Raw genomic sequence first — 16,178 nt, 5'->3', positions numbered from 1 at the left:
TGGTGTGTGGTGTGTGTGTGGTGTGTGTGTGGCGCGAGCCGAGGGGAAGAGAGTGGCAGTTGGGTGACGTCACACCCACCAATCTGATTGGCCACAGGCTGAGGACCAATCAGATTCACCGCAGCTAGTACCAACCTTGGATTTTATATATTAAGATTGTTAGGAAAGTAACATAATTAGAGTAAATCCTCTTGACAATGTATGTTTAGTTTTATTAGCCTTCACTCCTCCAAAGTTCAGAATTCTTTCTGAAAACCCATCCAAGGTTCTACCATGGGACCTCTTGAAATATAATACACGTAAATGTCAAAAACCAGATCTCTTTATAGAAATAATGTATTAAAATAATTCTAAGCTACAATATAATTGCTAGCCAGCATAAAAAATATATAACAAAAATAACAATTTAACAGTGCATTACGGAAATCGCAAATAAAACCAGAAGGTAAGCTCTACCGATAGAATGTACCCGTTCTTCGGTTAGCTTTCTGACTTGAAAGGCGGCCAGTCACTTAACGTGGGAACTGTGTCACTTAACGTGAGAACTGTGTCACTTAACGTGGGAACTGTGACACTTAACGTGGGAACTGTGTCACTTAATGTGGGAACTGTGTCACTTAACGTGGGAACTGTGTCACTTAACGTGGGAACTGTGTCACTTAACGTGGGAACTGTGTCACTTAACGTGGGAACTGTGTCACTTAACGTGGGAACTGTGTCACTTGACGTGAGAATTCGGTGAACTTGGCTTCCTGAAGCCGGCATTTCAATTAGAAAGGCTAACTCGAGAACGGAAGCACCCAGCACCCTGGTTTTTGGTGTGCATATGTAATAAACCTCAACATGACTTTACATGAAAGAATTACAGTAAAAATACACCCAGAACATAATGTTTTAATAAAGTGTGTAAACTGTGTATTTAAACTGTATGGGCAGAACTGGTTCTATAAGCCTGGGACAAATTCCTCTGACCTGTAGATAGGTTGGGGGTGAATGAGCTGCAGGTATTATATTCCTGACACTTCAAAGGGATTCCGCTGACCAGGTGCCCCTCAGTCTAAAGGAGTGACAGGGATGAAAGACCTCAGAGCACCCTAATGTTTACATGGCCGGATTCCTAGGAAGTCATAGATCCCGGGCCATTGACACCTTTGCGGCAAACCTCAGACTAAGAGGCGCCAGAAAGAGGGTGTACACCAGGTATGCTAAGTTGCCCGGGTGTCAAGCTGACACATGAGCTTTGCAAAATGGGAAGACTTATTGCCTGGTTTTGCAAACTGCGGGCAACGCGGCTATTGGTGGGTTAAAAAGTTCTCACATGGGGATTGGGTGCACATGTTAGATGTACCCAGGAATTGCCTATAACTGTGCCCGGTGTGATTCCTATGATCCATGATGTGACTACTTTTACGCAAGAGCACAGCGGCAGCCGTTCCAGAAGGCAAGGGGTTAATAACAATGCTACTACGGATTTACACCAAACTTCGGAATTCGTTAGCCCCGGTGACTCCCGAACGAATTCTAACGAATCTCTATGAAATTCTTTGAGGTGGCTGAGATATTAGATCGGCAAGTTGCGATCTGGCCACGGGATCTTTAAATCAAATCTGCATTTCTTGCGCTTACAGGTGAAGGACAATCTATTTATTGCCCTTATCCCAGTAAGTGTTGTTTTAAGTGTAGAACTGCAGGTGAACTATCCACGCTCGAGTCGTCCAAATATGTGGGTCCCCCCTTGCAGCTAACTGTGATTGAGCACCTCCTCACAGTACTCCTAAAAGGGGGCTCTAAAGATGGAGTCCCCAAAAATAAACAAAAAAAATGCGCACAGAGCGCACCGGGGGTTAAAGCCCAGTAATGATGATAAACAATATAAATCAAATGGGTTGGTAGGCTATGCTTGGCTCATAGAGTAACAGGCATACTACATGTAACTGTAACCCACCAGAACTCACATGACAACTGTATGGTAAAAAGCACAGTTTAATCATATAACATAACATACATAATAAAATCACACTTTAAGTAATTAAAATTGGGTCCTAATAGACCACAATACCTCCATACATACGGTTACTAAACCGCTGCTGGACTACTAAAAATGAGCAAACACTCTCAGCACAAAAGGACCCGGTAATGGCTGATGCCCCAAGTGCCAAGGTATAGAATATAACAGACTAAAATACATAAACAATCCCGTTACCGGGTGTAGGCTGATGGGGGGAGCACACTTACCAAGGAGCGCAAGCTGGAGCCGCTCACTGTTGTTTTAAGTGTATTCTGCAGATATCGTCTGTTTGTCTATTAAGGAAATAAATCACAATTTATGTTGCAACTTGTTCTGTTCAATCGAGTACCCAGAAATATAAATGCGTTGATAAAGTTGGTGTCCATCGTGACAATACCCCGCACATCTCTCCACGACCTTCTCTCTGTTCCACGATCGGAACCTTCCTGTGCGATTACGCATGGTGCCTTCGGGGAATGGGTAAATGAAGTCTCTTGTGCTCTTTAGAAGTGTGTGTCAGTTGCCACTTGTCTGAGGAGCTTGCAAGCTACGAGGTCTCCACTATACTACAGAATCCCGCATGAGACTATAGTATAGGTTCAATCAGAATCCCACACGCTGCCACCAATTAATACAAAGCATGTCACGGTGGACACAACTTTGCAAACACTTTTATATTTCTTGGTATTCGATTGAACAGAACAAGGCGCAAAATAAATTGTGATTTATTTCCTTGATAGTCAAACACACGACAACTTCAGAATATACTTAAAACAACACTTACTGGGATGGGGAAACAAAATAAATTGTCCTTTGCGAGAAAGCGCAAGAAATTCAGTCTCTGTTTAAAGTCCACTTTGGCTAGATCACAACTTGCCTATCTAATAACTTGGCCAAATCAAAGAATTTCGTAGAACTTTGTTAGAATTCGTCCGGAAGTCACCAGGGCTAACGAATTCCGAACTTTGGGGTAAATCCGAAGTTGCGATGTTATTAACCCCTTCTCTTCTGGAACCGCTACCACTGTGCTTGAACGAAATCCTGCGTAAAGCGTAGTCACATCATAAATCAAATCTGGTCACCCTGAGTATAGTCCGGGGGGCACAGTTATAGCGAATCCAGCGTATATCTTTAACATGTACACGCAATCCCCGCCGTGTGATTTCTTAACCTACCAATCACCGTTTTGCCCGCAGTTTGCAAAAAAACGGGCAAAAAGACTTTCCCTTAGTCTGGGGTTTGGCCCTAAGGTGTCAATGGCCCAGGATCTGGTACTTATCAGAATTCCTGCCAGGTTTATAATTTGGTGCTCTGGGGCTTTTCATCCCTGTCACTTTTGCTAGACTGAGGGTCCCTGGCTTAGCGGGACCCCTTTGAAGTACAGGAAAGGAAATGCCCTCAGCTCATTCACCCTTAGCATATTTACATGCCAAAGGATTTTTCCTGGGCTCTCAGAAAAACTGTTCCTGCCTGGACATTTTACATTTACAGTTTCACACACTTTATTAAAACTTCATGTTCTGGGAGTACCATCACTGTAACTTTTATATGTACCTTCGTGTTTTATTTATTTACACTTGCACACCAAAAACCAGGGTGCTGGGTGCCGCCATTCCCGAGTTAGCCCCCTTAATTGAAATGCCGGCTTGTGGGAGCCAAGTTCACCGAAATCTCAGGTCAATTGACTTTCCGCCTTTCAAGTTACGGAGCTAACAAGGCACGGATACATTCTATCGGTAAAACCCTTCAGAACTTAACCGCAAGCCACTTATTCAAATGACTTGTAGTTACAGGGTCAAACCGATAGAAATGTATACCCATTCTACAAACGGCTCTTTAACTTTTGCCACACTTCTTCAATCAGCGCTGGCTTTGGCGCTCACTACTCCATCTTGTGTCTAAAAAGGATATAGCAGGCAATACATTTACTTTTCATCACAGCAGGCATGGAATAGCCTGCAAATGGGGGTTAAAAAGGCTAGGACAGGGCAAATACTTTTAACCGAATCATCCCCATTGCGAGTTAGGATTAATCAGCCGGGTATAACCTTTATTTTAGGTGAGGTAGTGGGAAATGAGCACTGCAATCAGGATCAGGCTGGAGGCAAAAGTGCTATTCAAAAAAACCTTATTGCGGCATCAAAGCCAAAGTTAAAAAAACATGAGGATGATCCTCTGACGCGTTTCGTCCGCAATGGATAAAGTCTTTGATGCCGCAATAAAGTTTTTTTGAATAGCACTTTTGTCTCCGGCCTTATCCTGATTGCAGTGCTCATTTCCCACTACCTCACCTATGATCTGACGACTGGGGCGGACGCACGCCACGGAGCAGGGTCCACCCCCAACAAGCAACACACCGGAGGCTGTGCCGGCAGTGTAAGTTTACACTTTGTACACAGGATTTCTGAAGTGGAGCCACTGGAGAATTTGGAAGCCCGCTCAGAGAGGGATCGCCGGATAGAGTGGAGGCTCACTGGTACAGGTTAGAAGACTTTTTCCCGGACATGCTATGGAGCATGCTACCACACAATTTCTTTAAGCATAAGTGTTGGGACACTTGAGACTGTTTATTATATCAAAGAGGGTCTGGAACCCTGCCCACATCATGCTATTGATTGCCTCACAGCACCACTGAAATTATTGGAAGCACCCAATTAGGGATATTCCCTCACCAACCTTTATTTTAGGCCTGATTAATCCTTTGCTCGTCACAGACATAGTATATGGCTTGCACCCCAAACCCACCTTAGCAAACTTGATACCCTCTACAATTCAATACAGTATGCCATTTTGTTCTCCAATGCAACTACAACACACATCACTGTGAATTGCTCAAATAACTAGATTGGTCATCACTTGAGTCTAGGCGCAAAATTAATCTCTCCTGTCATACCTTCAAATACTTCCTGGGCAAGCTACCCGTCTACCTAAACAGCTCCTCACCCCTACCCCATGCCGCACTTATCATCTGAGATCTTACTCCTAAAGACTGTTCATGGTCCCAAGGTTCAGCAACGTATCTGGCCGCTCCGTCTCTTGCTGTGCACCCCAAAACTGGAACAATATACCAGAGACTGACACAGCCACCATTAGTCTAAATTTTTTCAAAACTAAAGCTGTCTCACATTTTAATCTGGTCTGTACCTGTTACATACACCCATAATATATATTATCTTTAACTGTGCATGCAATGTCTTGTATATAATGTGTTCACTTATTTAACTATGTATTGTAACCATGTATTATTTGTAATGTTAACTCTATGCCCAGGACATACTTGAAAACGAGTTAACTCCCAATGTATTACTTCCTGGAAAAATCTTTTATAAATACAAAAATAAAATTGCCGGGCCTCTTACCTCTGTAACATCAGGGTGCCACTGGATAATGCTCTCTTTTATAATGAGCTGTTCACCCCCTGGGGAGAAAGGGTTGAAGCTTCCAACTTTCACCCCAGGTACCCGATAGTCGTGTGATATGAACCAGTTTATAATGTCATACTTTCCAGGCACATCCCCTTCGCTAGTAAAGAAAATCTCCTCCCCAGATGCGGATGTAAAATGCACATTCTTCAGGTAGTTACTGAGCTAAAGAAGAAAGAGAAGGATCATTTCTGCAACTGGATGTGACTGAAATCTTCAACAAGGAACTCGGGCGACTCAAGAATGCATTATGTTTTAATCTTTTTCCAACTAATAGACATATTCCTAATATATCCAAGTCCTTCTGTTGAAAATGATTTGTTAGTTTTTCATTTGAACAATTATTCAATCTGAAAAGGTTCCATTAATGACAACATCCATGTGTCATACTTTCTCATATTACTGATTACAACATTTGAAAGAAGCTGAGTTTATTTTTCCCAGACATTAACAACAGTCTGACCGGCAGGCGGACAACTTGCTGGACTCCGGTGCCACCGTGACTCTGGTTCGCCCTGATATGGTGCGGCCAGAGGATTTGCTCCCAGGCACCGGGATGCAAGTGACCATGCCAAATGGAGGACCGCGGTCCATCCAGGTTGCTGGGTATTTTTTGATTGGGGTGCCGGACGTGGCATGAGGGAGGTGGGGGTTTTGCCCGGGTTAGACGCCGAGGTCCTACTTGGCAATAATTTGGGGCATGTAACCTGAGTTTTTACAACTGAGCTGGCCCCTGTTGCAGCGATCACCAGGAGCAAGTCAGCAAGGATTGCAGCATAACCAGCCCCTGTCCCCCTGCCATTGGGACCAACGGTTCCAGCAGTCTCTGCGGAGACCAGGCAGGTAAGCCAGACTAAGTCGCATTCTGACCCTGACTTACTGTTCCCTGTCCCTGTTCCCTGTACCCCTGACTCAGGTATGACCGGAGAGAGGCCAGAGTTAGGTATCCAGTTTAGGGATGTGGTGTAATCAGACCCCAGCTTGGAGGGCATGAGTCTTCGGGCGTCCGAGTATAAGCCAGGGGACGGGTCTGATTACTACTTGTGGCACCGTGGGCTGCTGTATGGAGATCAAGGGACCAAGGGGTTAGATGAGGTCTGGACAGGGAAGAGACAGCTAGTGATACCCATGGAATATAGGCAGCAATTGTTGCGGGAAGCCCACTCTATTCCACTAGCGGGGCATCAGGGGCTCACTCGGACGAGAGCCCAGCTGTTGCAGCGTTACTACTGGCCGGGGGCATCCAGGAAGGTGGCAGATTTCTGCCGGTCCTGTGAAGCCTGCCAGCGATTATGTAAGTCGGGCGACTGTGTGAAGGCACCCCTGAACCTGTTACCGGTTATAGGGGAATCCTTCCAGAGGGTAGCCATGGACCTTGTGGGACCCCTCATGATTCTGAGTTGGTCCGGACGTGCTACATCCTCACGGTGGTGGACTTGGCTACCTGGTACCCTGAGGCAGTTGCGCGTGCCACCATTGATGCTAGGGCAGTAGCTAAAGCATTATTGACCATTTTTACTAGGGTAGGTTTCCCTAGCGAGATCCTAACCGATCAAGAGTCACAATTCATGTCAGAATTGTTACAGTGTCTCTTGGAGGCGTGCGGGGTGAAGCATCAGTGCACGACCCCTTACCACCCCCAAACCAACGGACTATGTTAGAGGTTCGACAATACCCTGAAGCAGATGCTGCAAACCTTTATAGAGGCAGAGAGCAAAAACTGGGAGATTCACCTGCAGCCCTTGCTGTTTGCATAACGAGAGGTACCGCAAGAATCTACAGGCTTCTCTCCCTTTGAGCTGTTATATGGTCGCAGGGTACGGGGACCTCTGGACCTATTCCATGAGGGATGGGAAGGGGAGACTCCTAATACTGATGCTTATGTGCTTCAGTATGTGGTAGATCTCAGAGACCGGTTTGAGATGCTTATGGGGTTGGCACAGGACAACCTTAGGGCTGCTCAGACACAGCAAAAGACTTGGTATGACCAGAATGCCGTAGCAGAGAATTTATCTGTCACGGTAGCTAGTACAGGGCCATATAATACACACCAAAATATCTGGGTTGAATTGAATGCGACTATGATATGATAAATATAGTTTATTCCTTAAAGAGGGTGAACACACAAAATATACAAATAACACACAGAATATGGACACTTACTTATGGGTTGGACAATGAAGCAATCAGGTACAGGATTGGCAATTCATTCAGGCATTGGTTCTCAATTACCTCCACCCAATGACCCCTTGCCAGCTCACGTGAGAAGCAAGGTAGTACATGCCCCCTGGGTGGGCATTATTCTAATCAGGGGCTCATTTCCGTAGCCCCCCTCCCACAATACTGGCGTCGCCTAGTCTGCTTGGGACAGGAAAACCTTTGTCCCAAGGTGTGAAACACAACACTTATCACAAATACCCATGTCCTGCTCTGCTTTGTTCTAGCATACACAAGCAGGGTGGGGGAGCCTTTGATCAGGGGGTTTATTGTAGACCACTTGTCTCCCCCCTGAGCATTAACATACCATATGGGCTCTAGCCTTCCCGGGCTTTTACCTAGCCTTTGCAAAACAGTACTTTCTTTAATATCTACACATATTAAAATAATCCATTCGGCTAGGCCGAGCGGGTTGAAACTTGCCAGACCCTCATGCCGGAGGGGACTCTCCATGGTGGCCAAGTTTCAGCTCGCTGTGACCCACCAAACCGGAGATACATAATTACAGTTTTATAAGCACATTTTCCAAAGAGGCTTTTTACCGCCATTCAAGTCAATGGCAGAAACCCAAACTTTACCATTACCCTGACTCCATTCTGTTGCCCCGAGAGGGTCGCTATTTGCCATGCAATCCTGCTGGAACTAGAACTACATGTTGGCCGAATCTCAGCCATCTAGGTTGAACAGAACCGGAGTTATGGGTTCCAGGTTTCTGCTCATTCTGACTTAGCCGTTTTTACTCACGGCTTTTACTTCCGCCATTAGAGTCTATGATGCGACCCTTATAACGAGTGCGACCCTTTACCGGGGTCATTAACTCTCGAAGCCGGTTGGCTTCATGTGAGGGGGTTCATAGGGTCTAGGGGCAAAAATAATTTTATTCCTGGGTGCCCTAGAACCTAAGTTTCCCACGCCAATTCAACCTGACCTTGACTGGGGAGTGATCAAAGCTCTCTTCAAGATATTGTATCCGCTTTTGCAGTCTGTTGTTTGGATGGCTGCCAACCCGTTCCTAGAGTTCGGCTTCGAGGAATCCCCATTGAAATGAATGGCCCCATTGACGTTCAATGGGGAACCACCGCTCCTCCTCTCGGGGACCACCTGTAGGTCTTCTATGATTACGGGCCCAAATCGCCGGAATCTCCATACGGTTGCATGGGGCTGTAATGCCACCTATGGAGAGACTGCAAAATGGAGCCTGCAAAGACGGGGAAAGGAACAAAGGGCTATAAACACCAAAATAACATTAACCCTTTCCCTCCCACCTGGATCCCAGTGTATGTGGTTGCTGCATACACTGCAAAGGTACAACCACCAATAATTGTACCAATATACACATTTTAGCAAATAAAAGCTTTTGCCATTAGGCAGGGGAATAAACATACATTAATTCCCGCTAAATGTGGGAATTGGATAACCAAGGGATGTACCTTTTGGTTGTGAAGCAGGGGAACATATGTATTGTAAGTACATTTCAGATTAACCCCTCTGTAAGACTGTAAGCTCCTCGGGGCAGGGACTCCTCTTCCTTAATGTTACGTTTATGTCTAAAGCACTTATTCCCATGATCTGTTATTTATTTTATCTGTTATTTATTTGATTACCACGTGTATTACTACTGTGAAGCGCTATGTACACTAATGGCGCTATATAAATAAAGACATACAATATAATACAATACAATTAAGGGCAGCATAGAGAAGGAGGTAGTGGAGATGCTGGCTCTAGGGGTAATTGTACTGTTCCAGAGCCCTTGGGCTTGTCCGGTAGTCCTGGTACCTAAGAAGGATGGGACCACCCGGTTCTGTGTATCCTTATGAATAGTCAGTTTGTCAGTGTGTTAGTTTGTTTTTGTTAGCTATGTATATGCCTACAGTACTTAACTAATTAGAAACTGTGTGGAATCGGACCATATATTAATGTCCAGTTAGATGATCCGGTAATCTTCCGATAGACCACACGAACAGTCTCACAACATGCGGAAAAAGAAAGACAGAGAATATCATAGCATATAACATTACTCCACCTCCCCTTCTATTTGTTCGATCCTTCCGAAAAAGGGAATAACCCTCTAAATTAACTGTTCAGTCGTGAGTTTCACCCCACCATGTTTCAGTAATGCCTATGATATCATACTGCTCCCTTGCAGCTATTAATTCAAGCTCCCCCATTTTATCTGTCAGGCTTCTTGCATTAGCCAGCATGCATTTAAGGTTTTTTTTCAGCCTGTACTATTATCTTATCTGCTCCTTCCTTTCTGCGCCCACTTGGTTTAGTCTTTAGAAGTTTTCTAGTATTATCTGTATTTACTATGGGTGTCTCACTGCTTGTCAAACTCGCACTTGCCCCCATTCTACCTCCATACCACCTTGTATCCTCCTCTATTCCATTTAGTTCATTATCTGTTTCATTCCCTCCCCCCTCCATCCTAGTTTAAAATCTCCTCCAACCTTTTTAGCATTCTCCCCCCTAGCACAGAAGATCCCTCTTCATTGAGGTGCAATCTGTCCCTAGAATATAGATGGCACCTCTCAGAAAAGGAGTCCCAGTGCTCTAAAAACCCAAATCCCTCCTTCCTGCACCACTTTCTTAGCCATGAATTAACCTCCCTGATCTCTGACTGTCTCCCTGCGGTAGCGCATGGCACTAGTAGTATTTCAGAAAATACTACCTTGGAGGTCCTTGCCTTAAGCTTTTGGTCTAGATCCCTATAATCATTTTTTAGGACCCTCCATCTTTCTCTAATTTTGTCATTGGTGCCAACGTGTACCAAGACCGCCGGGTCAATCCCAGCTCCCCCCCCAACAATCTGTCTACCCGATCCGCAATGTGCCGAACCCGAGCACCCGGGAGACAACAAACTGTTCGGTTCATGCGGTCTGGCAACAGATTGCCCGATCTACCTTCCTAGTAATGGAGTCCCCTACCACCACAATCTTACTTTGTATCTGAGCATCCCGAGTCCCCACTGCGCTGGAGGAACTATTCCCCTGGCTGCTAGAGGAATTAGTCTCCCCCAGCCTTGCCATTTCTGCCCCGACATTCCCAATATCTTCACTCAACACGGCAAATCTATTGGGATGTGTCAGCTCAGAAACGACCTGCCTCTCCCTATTGCCCCTGCTTCCCCTTCTAACTGTCACCCAGCTACCTACCTGCTCCTCACTAATGGCAACCAAGCTACCTATCTGCTACTCACTAACAGCTTCCCTCCAAACTGCTACTCCGCCCCTGTGTTTGGGAAATGGAACTCTTAGGGGCCTCATCTGAGGACAAACTACTCATAGTCTCTTCTATTTTTGCAGCTCTGTTCTCTGCTTTCTTTTTCCTTAGTTTCTTCATTTTGCTTAACTCTGTTTTCACTTTCATCTCTGCCTTTTCAGACAAACATTTCTTTGCTTTTGCAGAACTTCTCAGTTGCCTTAATGCTCTCACTCCATCAGAGTCTGCCTCCATAATGGGTCTCAGGCCCCCTTCTCCCCCACACACCTCTCACTGCACCTCCATACTTGTGAACACACTCTCAGCCTGGATAGCAGAGTTCTCTGGTCTAAGGCAGCCAGCTACTGCCAGTAACAACATCCTTTTATACCTTGCTGGCTATCAGGTGTCAGCTTAAATCCTGATTACCTAGCTTCCTCCTGAGTTAACCTTCTAAGTGCTGGATGAAGCACTCAGACATATGTTTCCCAGGCATAACTGATAGGGGTTGACTTCACCCTGTCACATACCTCCCCTAAAGCCTGACCCTCCACTCCTTCTCTTGACAAAAAACGGCATTTCCATGCTCCTTTCCAGGTCTATGCTGTATATCAAAAGAGAAAGGTTGGCTTGCCATATACTGTACCACCTGGTCAACCTTGAATTTGTGTCCTTCATGGTGTTTAACCATTTCAAGGGCGCATGGTCAGTGACCAGGGTGTCGTACTCCGGCGACATAATGTCTCAAAGCCTCAATTGCCCATTTTACAGCTAGGCACTCCGTCTCAATGACGGAATACCTCACTTCCCTTGGGAACAGCTTCCGGCTGATGAACAGTATGGGGTGTTCAACACCATCAAATTGCTGGGACAGCACTGCTCCCAGTCCTACCTCTGAGGCATCCGTCTGGATGATGAAGGGTTCTTTAAAATCTGGGCTCCGAAGAGCGGGGCCCTCTGACAGGCACTTTTTTAGCATGTCAAAGGCGTCTTGGCACTCCCAAGACCATTTAACTTGGGTCGGGGAACTCTTTTTTTCAGATCTGTTAGGGGTGCAGATATTTCTGAAAAATTGGGGATAAACCGCCTGTAATACCCTGCTAACCCCAAAAGGGAGCGGACCTGTGTCTTTGTCTGTGGGGTGGGGACTTCCTTTATGGCGGCCACCTTGCTAGCTAGTGGCCTTACTATCCCTCCCCCAACGGCATAGCCCAAGTACTTTGTAGTGGATTTACCCAGGGCACATTTTTTTGGATTTGCAGTGAGCCCTGCTTCTCTTAAGGACGTTAGGACTGCCCTTAACCTTTTTATATGAGACTGACAGTGTCTGCTATAGATGACAAAGTCATCCAAGTAGGCCGCGGCATATGTCCTATGGGGTCGTAGTACCTTGTCCATTAACCTTTGGAACATGACTGGAGCCCCATGTAACCCAAATGGCATAGTGACGAATTGGTATAAACCGAGAGGGGTGGCGAAGGCAGTTTTGCATTTTGCATTTGGATTCTTCCGCTAGAGGTATCTGCCAATATCCTTTCATGAGATCTAAGGTGGAGATATACTCTGCTTTACCAAGAGATTCAAGCAATTCATCCACCCTAGGCATTGAGTATGCATCGAATCTGGATACAGCATTTACCTTTCGCAGATCCACGCAAAACCTCACCTTCCCATCTGGTTTAGGGACCAACACTATAGGACTACACCATTCGCTGTGGGACTCCTCGATCACTGGTCACATAATTTTAGTAGGTTTGACCTTTGTTCCATTGTTAACTACCCTCCCATGGGAACCTGATGGTCATTGTACGTACTACCCTTTGGAGGCTGTGGACCAAAATCCGTCTCTCCTTCCAGAGGGTGGATAAACAGCGATCTCATCGTTTTCCAGGGTTTCAGGAGGTTTACGTGGTAGATTTGTTTACCCTTCCTGGACCCTGGTTGAGAGATCTCATAGTTCACCTCCCCGGTGCGGCGGAGAACTTGGAAAGGACCCTGCCACTTTGCAAGGAGTTTACTCTCTGATGTCGGTAGTAGTAGCATCACTTGGTCCCCAGGTTGGAAGACCCTCAAGCGGGCATTTTGGTTGTATTGCCTCTCTTGACGTTCTTGAGCAGATTTGAGGTTTTCCTTAGCAAACCGACCTATCATGTCTAGGCGGTTTCTAAGGTCTATGACATACTGAAGGGTATTCTTGGAGGGGGAGGGCTCCTCCTCCCAGGATTCCTTCAGTAGGTCGAGAATACCCCGAGGTTGGCATCCATAAAGGAGCTCAAACGGGGAGAAGCCTGTGGATGTTCATCCCAAGCTCGCTTTTCTGTGTCCACAAACTTCCTAAGCATGGTTTTTAAAGTACGGTTAAACCTCTCTACCAATCCATCAGTCTGAGGATGGTAGACTGAGGTCCGAACGGATTTTACCTCCAATAACTTCAGGACATCCTGCATTAACTTTGCCATGAAATTTGTTCCCTGGTCAGTTAACATTACTTGGGGAAGTCCTACCCTAGAGAACAGTTCTAACAGCCTGTGAGCAACCTGTTTAGCAGTGGCTGATCTCAGCGGGAAGGCCTCAGGATATCTGGTGGCATAATCTACAACAACGAGTATAAATTTATGTCCCTTCACAGAGGGTTCTAAAGGTCCTACCAGATCTATCCCAATTCTCTCGAATGGGATGGCTACCAAGGGCAGAGGGACCAAGGGAGCCGGCTTCTGTCCTTTTTGACTAGTTAACTGGCATTCAGGACATGTCTCACATAGTTTCATGATGTCACCATGTATGCCTGGCCAGTAAAACCGGGACGAGATGCAGTCCGAGGTCTTATCCCTGCCCAAATGACAACCCCATGGGAGAGTATGGGCTAGGGTGAACACTGTTTTAATCAACCCTTTAGGGACTAGCATCTGTTGAATGACCTCCCCTGTTTGTGTAACCTTATTCACACGATATAGGATGTCATTCAATAGTTCAAAATGTGGAAACACTCTTACACCTTGTTCATCCATTATCTTGTAGTTGACCTGTACCACCTTCTCATATTGTCTAGCCAGAGCTGGGTCTTCCCTCTGCCTCTGACGGAAGTCAGGAAGATCCAGGTCTGGCAAAATTCCCATATCTCTCTGTTCCCCACCCTGGTCATCTCCGGCCATGACCTGCAGTCCTTTGGGCTGATTAATTTTACCAAGAGTCCCAGCCTTTCTTAACCAGTCCTCTTTTTCCGCATGTCTCTGTTTATGTGTCTTTGGGACGTGGTGTCTACGGGGATAAATCTCTGGGGAAAAAGGAAACAAGTCTCCGGGCTTCTCCGGTACCAGAGAAGTAAGCTCCGTAGGAGTAGAGGCCAACAATGTTTCAAATTAGGGCCAGTTTCGGCCAAGTAAAACAGGAGCAGGTAGCCAGGGAGCAACTCCCACTAGCAGGCAAGCCTCTTGATCCGCAGTAGAATGTTCGCCGTCGGGTATCTCTTTGTATCCCCATGAATACACTCGATATTCCAAGGACAGTCATAGGATAGTCTGTTGTTTGGAATTAGGCCCTCCAGGATCAGGGTTTTTCCAGATCCCGAGTCCAGCATGGCTTTTACTATTTTCCCCTCCAGAGATGCTGGGACTAACCACGGATTGTGGTCCCCTCAGAGAGAAGCTGTGGCAGTGGTTCTGCCATATGAACAGTCCATCTCATCATCTCCAGAGTTTTCAAACTCGGTCGTCAGTGGAAGCTCTCGACAGGGCTCTGTGTTTGGACCTCTCCGCTGTTGGATGGGATCCTCCCTTATGGTTGGTGGTGGTATCCTCTCCAACAGATGGGTGACGGGAGTCTAGGTTCTCGGGGAATACTGTGGGTGGCGGCCTCCCTTGAGTGATCCAATGGCCTCGGACCCGGGACGGGTGTCTCTGCGGAAGTTTGTACCAGGAACCCTCCGAGATGGGAAAGGGTCTTCCGATCGGGTTGACTGGATCTCCCGAGCTGGCGGGTTGTCTGCTCTCCTGCCTCTGGCATCACCGGAAGCAACTGGTGTTTGCACGGACCATTCCCAGCTATCCTGTTGGGTGTCGTCGCCAAGGAAGTTTTCCACCAAGCGGACCGCTGAATCCAGGGAAAATGCAGCGTGTGTTTTTACCCAGGAGCGGGAGAAGGGGGGCAGTATCTGTATGAACTGCTCGAGCACAAACTGTTCAAGGATCTCTGCCTTGGTATGCTTCTCCGGTTGTATCCACCTGGTACATAAGTCTACTAAGCGGTGGGCTACGACCCAGGGTCTGTCTCAGTTTGTATATTTGACTGTCCGGAACCGCTGTTGGTAGGTTTCTGGAGTGAGGCCTAGGCGATCCAGAATAGCAGCCTTTAGTTGCTGATAGTCCATGGCCTCATCTGCTGGAAGAGCCTGGTAGGCTGCCTGAGCTTCTCCTATGAGGAGTGGAGGCAGAGTCGTTACCCAGCGATCAACTGTCCAGCCGTGGGCCATGGCTACCCTTTCAAAAGTGAGGAGAAATGCCTCTGGGTCTTCGGTTGGCTTCATTTTAGGCAGCATCACCGGTGGGTTATTTGGAATCTCTGGTCTGACTGTGGCTGAGCCTTCGTCCAGCAGTTGGAGTAGCTTTTCCTCTCGCCGGGCCTGTTGCTCATCTTGCTGGGCTTGTCGCTCAGCTTGCTTCTCTGCAAGCTGGAGCGGCTGCTCAAGGAACTAAGAAAAAATTGTCTCCATTTTTTTTTGTGTGGCCCTTCAGATACAGGGGCCATTTGACATCCCACTTCTGACACCACCTGTGGCAGGACGGCCTGTAGCCGAGGTCAGGGAACAGTCCACACATGTAGTTTCAGGATATTGAAAACGTTCAGTGGCTTTATTTCTCCACAGCACAACATAACATGTGGGTACACTGTCCCTTTAAACAAAAACAAATCCTGCTCCACATTTGGGAGAACTGACTAACACTCCAGGCCTATCTAGCAGGCTTACTGGCTAAACCATTTACCAAACCGTAAGTGTATTTTAAGCAGTCAGGAAAACAAATGAACAAGTCTTACTTTGGTTGAAGTAGTTAGTTTGGTGAATCCGTCTGGCTAGCAGCTCACATAGCAGAGTACTCTGATTTTATTTGTTGAAAAACATGCAACATATACAATACAGAAACAGTCAAAACATTACATATTTACATCGGGAGGGGGAAAAATACAAATAAAAACAATAGAACACAAATTCAGTGCAATTATTTCAAATATTTACATTTCTCCACAGTTTTTCCCACTGTTTCTGTTCTATTTTGGAAGCAGACAGTCAAAACATTACATATTTACATCGGGAGGGAAAAAAATACAAATAAAAA

The 16,178-nt window shown here is 46.2% G+C and overlaps 1 protein-coding gene across 1 annotated transcript in view; it reads right to left on the bottom strand.

Moving 5' to 3' along the window:
- LOC142491232 (vomeronasal type-2 receptor 26-like) overlaps positions 1 to 16,178 on the bottom strand; it is a 118,777-nt gene that overhangs the window by 18,205 nt on the left and 84,394 nt on the right. Inside the window, exon 4 of the mRNA XM_075593499.1 lies at positions 5,368 to 5,595. Coding sequence (XP_075449614.1) covers positions 5,368 to 5,595 — 228 coding nt within the window. The remainder of the gene's footprint in view (positions 1 to 5,367; positions 5,596 to 16,178) is intronic.

Source organism: Ascaphus truei, chromosome 3 (assembly GCF_040206685.1).
Source record: "Ascaphus truei isolate aAscTru1 chromosome 3, aAscTru1.hap1, whole genome shotgun sequence".
Taxonomy (NCBI): Eukaryota; Metazoa; Chordata; class Amphibia; order Anura; family Ascaphidae; genus Ascaphus; species Ascaphus truei.
The sequence above is the reverse complement of the archived record's forward strand: the minus strand, read 5'-3'. Positions and strand labels throughout refer to the sequence as shown.